Genomic DNA, 13,098 nt, shown 5'->3' with positions numbered 1-13,098 from the left:
GAGAGAGAGAGAGAGAGAGAGAGAGAGAGAGAGAGAGAGAGAGAGAGAGAGAGAGAGAGAGAGAAATGGTCAAAGAATGAGAAGCAAAGAGAAAAAAGATATACACAAAAGAGGGGAGATAGGGGGGTGAGAGATACAAAGGAAAGAAGTTGAGAGACAGAAAGAACAATGAGAGTGAATGAAAAAAAAAAAGATAAACGAGAAAATGTGGGGCAAAGAGAAAGAGAGGAACATGAAAAAAGAAAAAGGAGAGAAAAAATATAGAGAAAAAAAAAGATAGAAAGCAAAAATAGGCAAAGTGAGCAAGGACAGGTTGAGATAGGTAGAGGAAAGGTGACATGATTACAGTATTTAGGTCACTAAAGGTGATAGATTGCAATGACAGAAGAGATCTCTTGATTAAAGATGAGAGGGAGGTCTTTAAGAGCTCATGGAAGTAAATTCAAAAAGACCACATGTCGAAAGGATGCGAGGAAATACAGTTTTCCATGTAGATGCATAAACAAGTGGAATAGCTTAGGTGATATAGCCCAAACTACCTCCTTATTGGCCACCTCCTCTTGTAAGGGAGAAAAAGCTCTTGGCATATTGATAGATATGAAATAAAAGATAAGAGATTAAGTTTTAACCATACATAAATTTGAGTCTAGGCATGTCAGAAAATTAGAACTAGCATAGCTCCTTTCCTGAGAGAGAGAGAGAGAGAGAGAGAGAGAGAGAGCGCGCGTGCGCAGAGGGAGGTAAAGAGAGACAGAGTGAGAGGGAGACAGAAAAATATAGAGGGAGATTGAATGAGATAGAAAGAGTGACAGGAAGTGAGAAACGGGAGACACACACACAGATACAAGAGACACAAACATACATGCAGATGGAGATGAAGACAAACAGATAGAGAGAAGGCAATGATAGTGAGAAATGGTGAGAAAGAGAAAGAAATCAAAGAGGAAAAGGGGAGGGAGGGAGGTAGGGAGGTAGGGAGGAAGGGAGAGTGTTACAAGGAATTTCAGTGCCTCAAAAGGTTTTGTAACCCATACCTCCACCTCCAATCCTCCCTTTCCTTCTCTCTTCCTCTCTTATGTTCCATGTTTCTGCCCCATACAGTGCTGTCAGCACAATCACTCCTTCATATAATCTCCTCTTAGCATCCATTCCCAAATATCTATTTCTCATTACACTTTTTAATCCACCAAGGCATTTACTCACTTCTCTCAATCTCCACCTCCAATCTTCCCTTTCCTTCTCTCTTCCTCTCTTATGTTCCATGTTTCTGCCCCATACAGTGCTGTCAGCACAATCACTCCTTTATATAATCTCCTCTTAGCATCCATTCCCAAATGTCTATTTCTCATTACACTTTTTAATCCACGAAGACATTTACTCGCTTCTCTCAATCTCCACCTCCAATCTTCCCTTTCCTTCTCGCTTCCTCCCTTATGTTCCATGTTTATGCCCCATACAGTGCTGTCAGCACAATCACTCCTTTATATAACCTCCTCTTAGCATCCATTCCCAAATGTCTATTTCTCATTACACTTTTTAATCCACCAAGGCATTTACTCGCTTCTCTCAATCTCCATTCTACCTCCACCTCCAATCTTCCCTTTCCTTCTCTCTTCCTTTCTTATGTTCCATGTTTCTGCCCCATACAGTGCTGTCAGCACAATCACTCCTTCATATAATCTCCTCTAAGCATCCATTCCCAAATGTCTATTTCTCATTACACTTTTTAATCCACCAAGACATTTACTCGCTTCTCTCAATCTCCATTCTACCTCCACCTCCAATCCTCCCTTTCCTGCCATGTTCGCACCCAAGTATCTAAAACTATCAGCTTCCTCCAGTCTCTCTCCCTAATACTCACTTCTAGTCTGCTGCCACTTTCACCCCTTGTACATCTCATCACCTTACTTTTACCCACATTCATCTTTAGCTTCCTTTTTTCACACACTTTCCCGAACTCTGTCACTAACTTCTTCACTCCTTCCTCTGATCCTGCCATAAGTGCAGTGTTGTCCACAAACAACAGCTGGTTTATCTCCCATTTTTCTCCATTTTCTTTAACCATCTCCAATCCCTGACCCATCACCCTTGCATTTACCTCTCACATCACCCCATCCACATGTAAATTGAACAGCCAGGGCGACATAACACATCCCTCACGAAGTCACGCCTTTACTTCAAACCACTCACTTTCTCCATTTCTAATCCTAACACAAGCTCTACTACTCTTGTAAAAACTCTTGACAGCTCCTAAAAGCTTTCCTCCTATCCCGTATATATGCAATACCTCCCACAGTGCCTTCCTGTCTGCCCTGTCATAAGCCTTTTCCAAATCCATAAAAGCCCAAAATACATCCTTACCTTTTTCTATAGCTTTCTCACACATCTGTCTTACGACAAAAATCTGATCTACGCAACCTCTACCTGTCCTAAACCCACACTGTTCCTCACCAATTACTCCCTCTGCTCCTCTCCTAATCCTCTCAATCAAGACCCTCCCATAAGCCTTCCCAACTACACTTAACAAGCCAATCCCTCTCAAACTACTACACTCACACTTGTTGCCTTTTCCCTTGTAAAGTGGAACTATACAAGCACTCCTCCAGCCCACCATCACTGTACCTTCTTTTTTCAGACATTCTGCATGACATCCATCCAGACCAGATGCCTTACCTGCTCTCATCATCTTAACAACTGCCTTCACTTCATCCTTCCTTATTTCTCCTCCATTTTTCTCATTCATCACGGTCATTTTCATAGCACTTCCCACTGCCAATACCTTTCCCTCCCTATCCTCCTTCACATTTAGCAACTCCCTAAAATACTTTGCCCATCTTCCTCTTAACCACTTCACTCTGGGGCACATCGCACGTCTGGCAGCATTTGCTGCCCAACGTGGGATGTTGCGTCATAATAATCGCATTATAAAAAATAAAGTCAGTGCTCAATCGTTCGTTCTCTTTCACCCGTGAATTTTGATAACCATAGAAAAATTGATGAAGCCAGTTTAGAGAGAATGGAGGTTACATAGGTACGAATACAATAAATATAATCAAGATGCCGACGTCGGCATCATTGTGTACCCACTTGCTCCTCATGACGCCTACGTAGGCATCACCGTATGGAAGTGGTTAATGCCTTCTCTTCCAACATAGTCTCTCCATCTGCACCTTTTACCTTTTCTTCTCTACTTGATTCACCTCCTCTTCCTCTATTAATTTCTTTAAAAAAAAATATATTTTTATTTTCAAAAAAAATTGTCTTATTAGTGTGACTAATATATCTTTTTAATGATTTCTTCATCCAAATAGGTAAATGCCACTTTTATTGATCTTAGCAAGTTATAGGATTCTTTGATAATGTTGTTTATTTATCAGGGAACAAGTCGTCTGAGATTACTCCCAGATCTTTTTCAGATCCAATTTTCTTTACCTCCTTAATTCCAATTTTATATTGTTACATTGTTTTCCCACCTTTGAGTTGATTTTGGGGTGTCATTTAAACAAGTCCTCTTTGGTATCACTCCTAATGGTGATTCGACTCTGCTCATGTCCACTCTCTTCATCAGTTCATCATTCCTTTTTTCTCCTTTACCTTCCTCCATTTAATACATTAATACACTAACAAACTGGATACTTTTACACCATAGTGGTAACTTGAAAGCCATAACTTCTTTGTATGAACCTAATTGTTTCCTTGATCCAAGCACAAAAGCACTGGTTTGGAGCCCTTCTGCTAGCCTTCCATTCGCTCCGACAACATGCGAGTGTGTATTTACTTAGTTGTATTTCACGGGAAAGGGAGCTATGCTCGTGGTGTCCCATCTTCATACCTCATTTTATCTACACTGTTTTTAAATTCATGTATCGTTTTTGCACACCACATTTTCATCTAACTTGTTCCAAATGTCAATTATTCTGTAGGAAAAGCTGTTCCTTTTCAAGCCTCTTCTATAATTGTCTTTTTTAATTTTCTTTCTGTGTCCTCTCGTACCTCTAATATCACATTTTATTAGACCCTATCAATAATTTCTATGCCTTTCATGAGTCTATAAATGGTTATCAAGTCTCCTCTCTTCTTTGCTCTAATGTCTGTAGCTGAAGTTTTGCCAGTCTCTCCACATATGATAGTTCTGAGAGCGTTAGTGTCAATTTCGTAATTGCTCTTTGTATTCTTTCAAGTTTTGTTATATATATATATTTTTTGTACTTGGTGACCACGTTGTCACTGCATACTCCAATCTTGTCTTACCAAAGTGACTAGTATTTTCTTCACCATTTCTTCATCTAGGTATGTAAATGCCACTTTGATTATTCTTATTAAATTATAAGGTTCTCCAATTTTTTTTTTTTTATATTTTTCAGGGGCCACATTATTCATAATAATGACTCCCAGGTCCTTCTCATTTTCCACTTTTTTAATTTCTTACTCTCCCAATGTATATGATCTATTCTTTTTTTGTTTCTTCCAAATTTCATTATGCTACACTTCTTAATATTGAATTCCATCTCCCACTTCCTACTCCATTCCCATACTTTATTGAAATCACTCTGCAGTGACTCACATTCTTCAACAGTGTTCACTTTTTTCAACAGTTTTGCATCATCCACAAAGCTCATATAACTTTCCATTCCTTTTTCCATATCATTAACATATATTTATAGCAAACATTATTGGGGCCAGAACTGTTCCTTGGTGAACACCACTAATCACTTCATCCCAATTAGAATGTTTGTGTCTTATCACCACTCTCATTTTTTTTTCATGCAAGAAGTCTTCCATCCACTTCAGCAGTTTTCCCTGTATTCCTCCTGCAGTTTCTAATTTCTTTAGCAATTTCTTATGCGGCACCTTATCAAAATCTTTTTTCAGGTCTAGAAATGCACAATCAGCCCATCCATCTTTCTTGTATTACATCTATTAGCCTTGAATAGAAACACATTAAGTTTGTGACACATGATCTTCCTTGTCTAAATCCAAATTGCCTTGTATTTACATTGTTTTTTTCCAAATGCCTTACCCATCCAATTTTGATAAATCACAAATTTTAGCTACTGTGCTTGTATGAGGGACCGGACTATAGTTAGTAGGATCTTTCTTGTTTCCCTCTTTATATATTGGCACTATATTTGCTCTTTTCCAATCTTCTGAAACTGTTCCTTCTTTCAATGAACTGCTTATAAGACTATGTATTTTGTTTGTTAGTTCATTCCTGCATTCTCTCAAAATCCAGTTTGCCATTTCATCTGGTCCATGCAACTTTCTGACAAGATTACTCAAGTGATTCATTATTTCTTTCCTTGTTACTTCTCTTTCATAGAGGGGACTTTCTCCTCCCACTGGAGTGTTGGTGTCATCTTTGTCGTTGCTCTTTGTATTCTAATTTCTTTATATCCTTTTTAGTACTGGGTATCCATAGTGTCACAGCATACTCAAATCTTGGTGTTATCAGTGTAACTAATATTTTCTTTACCATTTCCTCATCCAAGTAACCAAAGGCCACTTTCATTGATCTTAGTAAATTGAAGATTTCTCCAACAGTTTTCTTGACATGCTTGTCTGGTGACTTCTTTGCTGATAATTACTCCTAGGTCGCTTTCTGAGCTAGCTTTTTTAACTTCTTTTGAACCAATTTTATATTGCCCTGATATTCTGTTTTTGCTTTTTCCAAACTCCTTTATACTACATTTCACTTCCCAGTTTTGACTCAATTCCCAGACTTTATCCAGGTCTTTCTGTAGTGATTCAGTCTTCCTCTGTACTTATTTTCTTTAGTAGTTTTGCATCATCTGCAAAGAAATTCATATAACATTCCACACCTTCATCCATGTAGCTTAGATATATGGCAAACATAATCGGAGCCAATACAGAACCTTGTGGGACGCCACTTATCATTACTTCCCAGGTCAAGTATTTCTCTCTAAAGGTACTACCCTCATTTTTCTCCTGTTCAAGAAATCTTTCATCCATTCCAAAAACTTTCCTTGAACACCGCCTATTGATTTAGTTTTTCTTAATAGCTTTCTAGGAAAGCACAATCCAGCCAACTGTCCCTTTCTTGCATTATTTCTATAAGTCTCAAGTAAAAACAAATCAGGTTAGTTGCACATGATCTTCCATGTCTAAATCCAAATTCTTTTGGATTCAGTATATTATTTTCTTCCAGATATTTAATCCATCTACTTTCGATAACTTTACATATTTTTGCTATTGTGTTTATGAGGGAGACCAGTCTATAGTTAGTTGGGTTTTCCTTGTCCCCTCCTTTTTATATTGGTACAATATTTGCTGGCTGAGTGGGTTAGGGCATCGTTAATTGTGGTGAAGGTTGAGGGGATGGCAGTTCGAATCCTGCCACTGGCAAAATTGAACCAAGGGCATGGTTCATTAAATGTAACACTACAAAGTCCTCTGTGAGGGGCACCATCCCAGCCTTCCGATAGGGGGGAGTTTGTGACATTAAACCATATCACAATCATCATGATATTTGCATTTTTCCAATCCTGTGGTACCTTTCCTTCTTTGAATGAGCAATCAATTATCTTGTATATTTTGCCCATTAGTTCATATATATATTCTTTCAATATCCAGTTTGTAATTCGATCCAGTCCATGTGATTTTCTGATGTCAAGACTTTTTATTTAGTCTCTAATTTCCTTCTATGTCACAGCTATTTCTTTCATTGGGGGAATCTTCCTGTATTTCCTCCCAATTTTGTGTACTTTCAATTGTGAATACAGATTTAAAATGTTCACGATTTCAGCCATTTCTACATCTATATATTCATTATTCCCTTGGCACAGTTTTACTACTTCTTGTTTATCTTTCAGTTAACCATTCACATACCTGAAAAATAGTTTAGGTTGGTCCTTGTATTTGTCTTTTGTGTCTTTTCACAGTTTCTCTTTTATTCCCTGCATATCTTTACATATTAATTTCTTCGTTATATATTTGCCACTTATTCTTTTTTTTTTAATATAGGTAACTTCACAAGCACACAACCAAGTTAACACAAGACATTAAAAAAAAAGACATAACCATCATTATATGGTGACACTGGGTCAACACCGTAAGCATTAAAATGAAAGTACATCCTTCCCTCTTTCCTGTCTGCTGCTGAAGTCTAGTCATCCCACATTTCTTCATATTGCATGTCACCCCTTTCCAAATACTATAGGATGATGTGCAGGTCTTCCTAACATTTGTAACTATCTTGTTATGTTTGAATATTGATGATACTAACTTTTGCAACAAGATTCAACTTATTTTATTCAGCATCAGATTGACCATGTTACACTCATTACTTGTGGTTCTTTATCTGCTCCCACTCCATAAATGGTGCTCTGCAGGACCCTCACATCAATAAAGATCTACTTCAACTTTATATTCTGTACTCCTCTTTGATGGTGAGGTCTTCCATATCGTAACATTCAGAGAACAGGAATGTCTTGAGTTATTCCTTGAAACCTTGGATACTGACAATATGTCATAGATTGAGTTGAAGATTATTATAAAAATTTGAGGAGGCTGACTTAAAAGAGCGAAAACCAACACATGATACAACTTAGGGTTCAAATAGGGTCAGACCTGAGTCAGCTTGACAGGTGTATCCCTTCTTCAGAAGGGTGGACCACCTCTGTAAATATGATGGTTTTCCAGTTTGTAGAAGTTGACAACTCATCACACCTAATCTAGCTTTTATGGGCAGCCAGTGCAAATCAATACAGGTGTAATCCTATCACAACAAGATACACCCTATCTTGCAGCTCTAATCTAAACATTTTGTAACTTCTTAAGTTGAATATTTGGTAGATTACAGTATATAGAATTACAATAATCAACTCTAGTAATAACACAATTAATTACAATCTTTTTCAGAGAACTTACATCAATATATTTCTTAATAAATGTAATATTTCTTAAACTGTAACTAGCAATTCTAACCACATTATTTATTTGATCATTGAAAGACAAACTGCTATCAATTAAGATACCCAAATCGCATACTTTCTGAATAGTGTCAACTGAAATACCATTATCAACCATATTTGTATCACCTAAATTACTAATTTTAGCTTTACTTCCAATAATCATATATTCTATTTTTCTTTCATTTAATTTTAATTGTTTAAGTGCCATCCATTCCCCAACAGATAACAAAATACTATTCATTAAAACATCTGTATCATTAATGTTATATATTGAAATATAAAACTTGAGCGTCACCAGCAATTGGTTTAACCTTCACTCCAAACTTAAGACTTTTGATAAACCCATTGTATATATACTAAACATTGGCCCTAAAACACTCCCCTGTGGTACACCTCTGGGCAAAGTCTCAGATGATGAAAAGGAGTCCCTAATTTGTACATTATTTTCAATCCACTAAGTAGTTTTTCAAATATATCCAAGCATCATCTACAACTCCAATAGATTTCAAATCATCTAAAAGGACTTCATGGACCACAGTATCAAAAGCAGTACTAAGATCTAGCAAAACTAACACTGCCCATGAGGGGGCATCCTTGGATGAGATGGATGGATGGGGTGAAGGGGGCTTGGGGAAGAGAGGAATGTCCGTTGAGGAAGGGCGGGAGAGGACAGAAGACAGGGGTGAATGGAGAATGGATGTATATGAATGATGCTGTGATACATGAGGTGGAATGGGTGGGTGAATGGGGGGTGAGGTAGTGTGAAAAAATTTGACACAGCCCGAAGGGATTTCTCCCCCATCTTCTCCTTTTCTGCATGGGGGGACGGGGAGGGGGGATCGTTGATTTAATGAAGCGGCCTTGATGTGGAATGGGTGGGAATGATTTTATGCCTTTTTCTTTTTGGCTACCTCCCTTGTAAGGGGGAAAAAGCTTTGGTATATGTAAATGTATGTTTTAAGTCAGCATCCCCCAAGATTTTAAAATAGTCTTCCACTCGATCTACGACGTATTGTAAGTATTTAAGGTTTCAAGGATACACTTGAGAAGTTCCTGTTCTCTGAATGTTAAGATATTGAAAACCTCACCATCAAAGAGGAACACAGATTTTAATGTAGAGCACCACTGGTGGAATGGGACCAGATAAAGAACTACAAGTAACATTATCATATATCAAATTAGTGGTTAGGTCACCAATAACCAAATCCAATATATGACCAGTACATGAAGTCACTGCATTGACGAAATTAGACAACTGATAAGATTCCAATAAATCACTAAACCTATCTTTTAATATTATCAGTATCTTCCATCCAAATATCAAAATCACCTACACAAAATACACTGAAGGAGATCATGGCAATCTGCTCAATCAGGGTACTAGATTAATCAGAAAACATGTTAAAGCTCGATGATGGAGGTCTGTAAACGACTATACATATTTCTCATTTGTTATGACCTTTAAAATTAATCTTTATATTATGTATACTAAAAAACAGTAGCCTCAATCAGTCTTTAAACCATAATATGTGACAGAGCATGATACAAGCAGACCAACTGCTCCTCCAACTCCCCCCATCTCTAGGGATATGAAGAAAGGAGTGGGAGGAGTCATTTCATTAAGTTTAGCACATAGTTATTCAACCAGGTCTTAGATAAGGCAAATATATCAAAATTTCCTTCACTTAATAACCCCCTAATATGAAGTGTTTTGTTGGCCACAGATTGACAAAACCATAGTTTAACCTGGTACTGGTATCCCTAATATCCATGATAAGTAACTGCTGCAGTTCTCATAGTTTCAGCATTGAAGGCCTTCCAGCACTTAGAAACACAATGATTTGTCTCTGATTACCTGTGTCTAACACAATTAATACATCTTTCAGAAGATGAGCAAGAATGTCATGGTTCTCTGAACAGATCCCACAAAATTGGTTTTCATCTTTAAATTTACAATCATCCTTCATATGCCAATACCTTTGACAGCGAAAACAAGTCATTGCATGATATCTATATCTTACTAAATAACCCCATAGTAACATGACCTTATCACCATTCAAATTAATTATTTTCTTAATCTCAGGAGTACATTTACAGATATAATGCTCTGTCCCACAATTTTTTTTTCAATACAAATTTAACCTTGCTTGCAATGTCAGACACAGATTTTAAATAAGGATTTTGCTCAATTGATGTTCCTACTACATCACCTTCATCACTACGAGTGTTTTAGATCATAATCTCAGGATGTAATTTACCAACTTTCTTGGTAGCTACATCCTTAACTTTACTTTCTACTACCATAGCAGCAGCATTACCCTCAGATAAAAATCTAGTATCAATAATAGGCATGCCCTTCAAAGCATTTGCATGGATCTTCCATCGATGACTTCCTGGAAGAAGCTTATGCCTGTGACTCTCTACATTGTCAACTCAACTTGTGGTGGCTTATCTGTTTTATAATTGTACTTTAATTTTTTATTAAACCAGAATTTATCAAGTCTGACCTCAAACTGATTGACAGATGTTGCTGTGATCACTCACTCAGACAACATATTCCAGTTATTTATCACCCTACATGGGAAAGCATACTTCCTTATATCCAACTGTGACCCTGTCCTTGTCTTAAAAAGCTTCAGTGAATTCCCCCTACTGTTTCAATATGCCTTGACTACATTCCCCATCACATTTTCCAGCAAGTATCTTGTATGTTTCTATTAAGTCTCTCCATGCTCTTCTGCATGCCAACATTGGTAGGTTCAGCTTCCTTAGTCTCTCCTCATAATTAAATCCTTGAGTTCCAGCACCATCCTTGTAGCCCTTCGCTGCACATTTTCCACCATCTCAATGTCTTTAACCAGGTGAAGACTCCATACCTGGTTAGCATACTCCAAATGCGGTCTTACCAGTGCTACAAACAGCACTTTAAATATTGCTGCATCCAACATAACAAAGGTCCTTCTGATTATTCTCACTATTTTGTTGACTTTGTTTACTTTCTCTGCCAGGTGATCCACACAACATAATTTCTATCCCCAATCTTACTGGCTCCATCATTACTTTTTTCACAACCGTTTGCTGATTAACATACATGATAACACTTTGCAGATTAGCTTTCTTAGTGATAACATCTAATTTAGCATCACTACACTGACCAGCATAATAATTTTTACCTCACGATTCTTATTATCATTCTAGACATCCTGTATCACCATTTTCATTGTAGATATCTCTTCACTCACAAATTTATCCATGGCAGTAACAGTCTTTTTCATATCCTCCACAGCTTTCAGTAAACCAGCTTCTGAGCTTGATGCGCCTTAAACTTCCCAGAACTATGAGAATATATTGTCATGCTCCTTTTCCTTGCAGGACTCAACCAAAATGTAACGAAGCTCTGCCATCATGCTCAGCTATAAAATCATTATCTGCAGTTGGAATACTAGCACAAATGCATGAAACCATACGTTGCAATGCTCATTCGTGTTTATTCTAAGTTTTAACAAGTTGTTTACACCCCCACAAATAACTGGATACCCCCTCTAGATTGTTCATGAACGTATACGAAGACTAATCTTTCTTAAAAACTAATATATAATGCACAGTAAACGGCTAAACCCCGAGGAAATTGTCGAAACCACGTTGTACGTATTGCATCGACGGAGCTCGCCTGGACTCATCCATTCACTGTAGGAATTATTACTTTTTCTCTGTGGCCGCGCTGATTTTTCTTAAACCCGCTGATAACTCGCGAATAACACATCACTCGCATGCCTTTTTCATCTCAATATATTATTGTTTCAAAGAATAAATCAATGAACAAATAAAAATAAGGTAAAAAAAACAACATTATATTAGACCATCACACCCTCTCAGTGAACGGTGATTTCAAGGATTTTATGAACACGTCACTATTTGTATTCCGTGGGCTGCAAATCACATTACCACATGCATTTCAAGTAACGAACAGCATTTGGAGGAGGCCTCCAACACCAAGCAACAAGTATAAGAAACACTTTCACTTTGTGAAACTTACTCGCTGTACATGCAACTTCTTCTAGGCCTCTTCCCAGCACCAGCAGCAACACCACCACTCCAAATTTAACACCCGTACACATACTTCCTTTCCACCATTGCATTATATCAACTTTTTCGCTTCTTACGCATTCAAACAGCTCAGTTCTACGTCAAAGGCCTTCGATGCATCCGTGTGTCTTGTGCAGCAACTCCCAGCCTGCCTGGGGGACGGGCTATCTTGACATATTCACTTTCACAAGATCACTTCACCAAAATTTTACACTTATCACTTAAATTTCTGCTACCTTATCATCACTTCACGAAGAAATATAGTTTTCAAGTCTAAAAATGGTGGTACGAAGAGTCCATATGGCAAAAATCAGTTGGGTGTTAATGGTGGATGTGGTGGTGGCGATGAGAGCATGGAATGCCTCACACTCTCTGAAGGTCGTTCTTGCACTGGTGAGTTGCCTGGAACTGGTATGACAGGCTGCGGAAGGTGGAGGAGGTGACGAAGCGTAGGTGCAGAGGCGGTGGTGGCGAGCGCGATGCTGGTCGGAGTGGTGGTGGACTGGTGGTAGACGAGGTGGAATTTGTCTGGAACAAGTTGTTTTTAGGAGGTAGCAAAGTTCATGCCGTTATGGTATATAAAGTCGCAGTTGCGGCCGATGGCTAATGTCATGTTTAATGTTTAAGTGCAACCTACTTAATGGGAGGGAATATATAGGCGTTGGGGCACTTTCCACTTATGAAAATCTATGGTCGATGGTACGTGGTGAAGGTGCGCTAGCAACATTCAAGTAAAGGGTGTAGGTTTGGACGCCTGGGTGGAAGAGTGGAGGGTGAGGAGGCCGTGGGACGGAGGAGCCAGGAAGAAGGAAGAGAGATCTAATGTGGAGGTTACCGTCTGACTCCAATGCTGGGGGAGGGAGGAGGGAGAGAGGTGGAATATGAGGAAAGGTTGGTGTGGAGAAAATTGAATATAAGGACATTGTGTAGATATTCCTGTTAAGTTTGATTGCTGAGTTGTTTTGGTGCAGTTATGCTTTTAATGCCCTCTGAAGAGAGGGATGAGGGAAACTAGGAGGAAAGACACTTGAAATTGAGTGATCTTATGTTCAGAGACATAACGCCAGCCTCTCGAGGCTGC

General features: G+C 38.3%; 1 protein-coding gene across 1 annotated transcript in view; it reads right to left on the bottom strand.

Moving 5' to 3' along the window:
- LOC143039475 (uncharacterized) overlaps window positions 1-12,702 on the bottom strand; it is a 47,254-nt gene extending 34,552 nt beyond the window's left edge. Inside the window, exon 1 of the mRNA XM_076209576.1 lies at window positions 11,968-12,702. Coding sequence (XP_076065691.1) covers window positions 11,968-12,070 — 103 coding nt within the window. The 5' untranslated portion in view covers window positions 12,071-12,702. The remainder of the gene's footprint in view (window positions 1-11,967) is intronic.
- Window positions 12,703-13,098: the final 396 nt, after the last annotated feature.

This window comes from Oratosquilla oratoria, chromosome 26, assembly GCF_046742065.1.
Source record: "Oratosquilla oratoria isolate Oo_2021 chromosome 26, ASM4674206v1, whole genome shotgun sequence".
NCBI classification, from domain to species: domain Eukaryota; kingdom Metazoa; phylum Arthropoda; class Malacostraca; order Stomatopoda; family Squillidae; genus Oratosquilla; species Oratosquilla oratoria.
The sequence above is the reverse complement of the archived record's forward strand: the minus strand, read 5'-3'. Positions and strand labels throughout refer to the sequence as shown.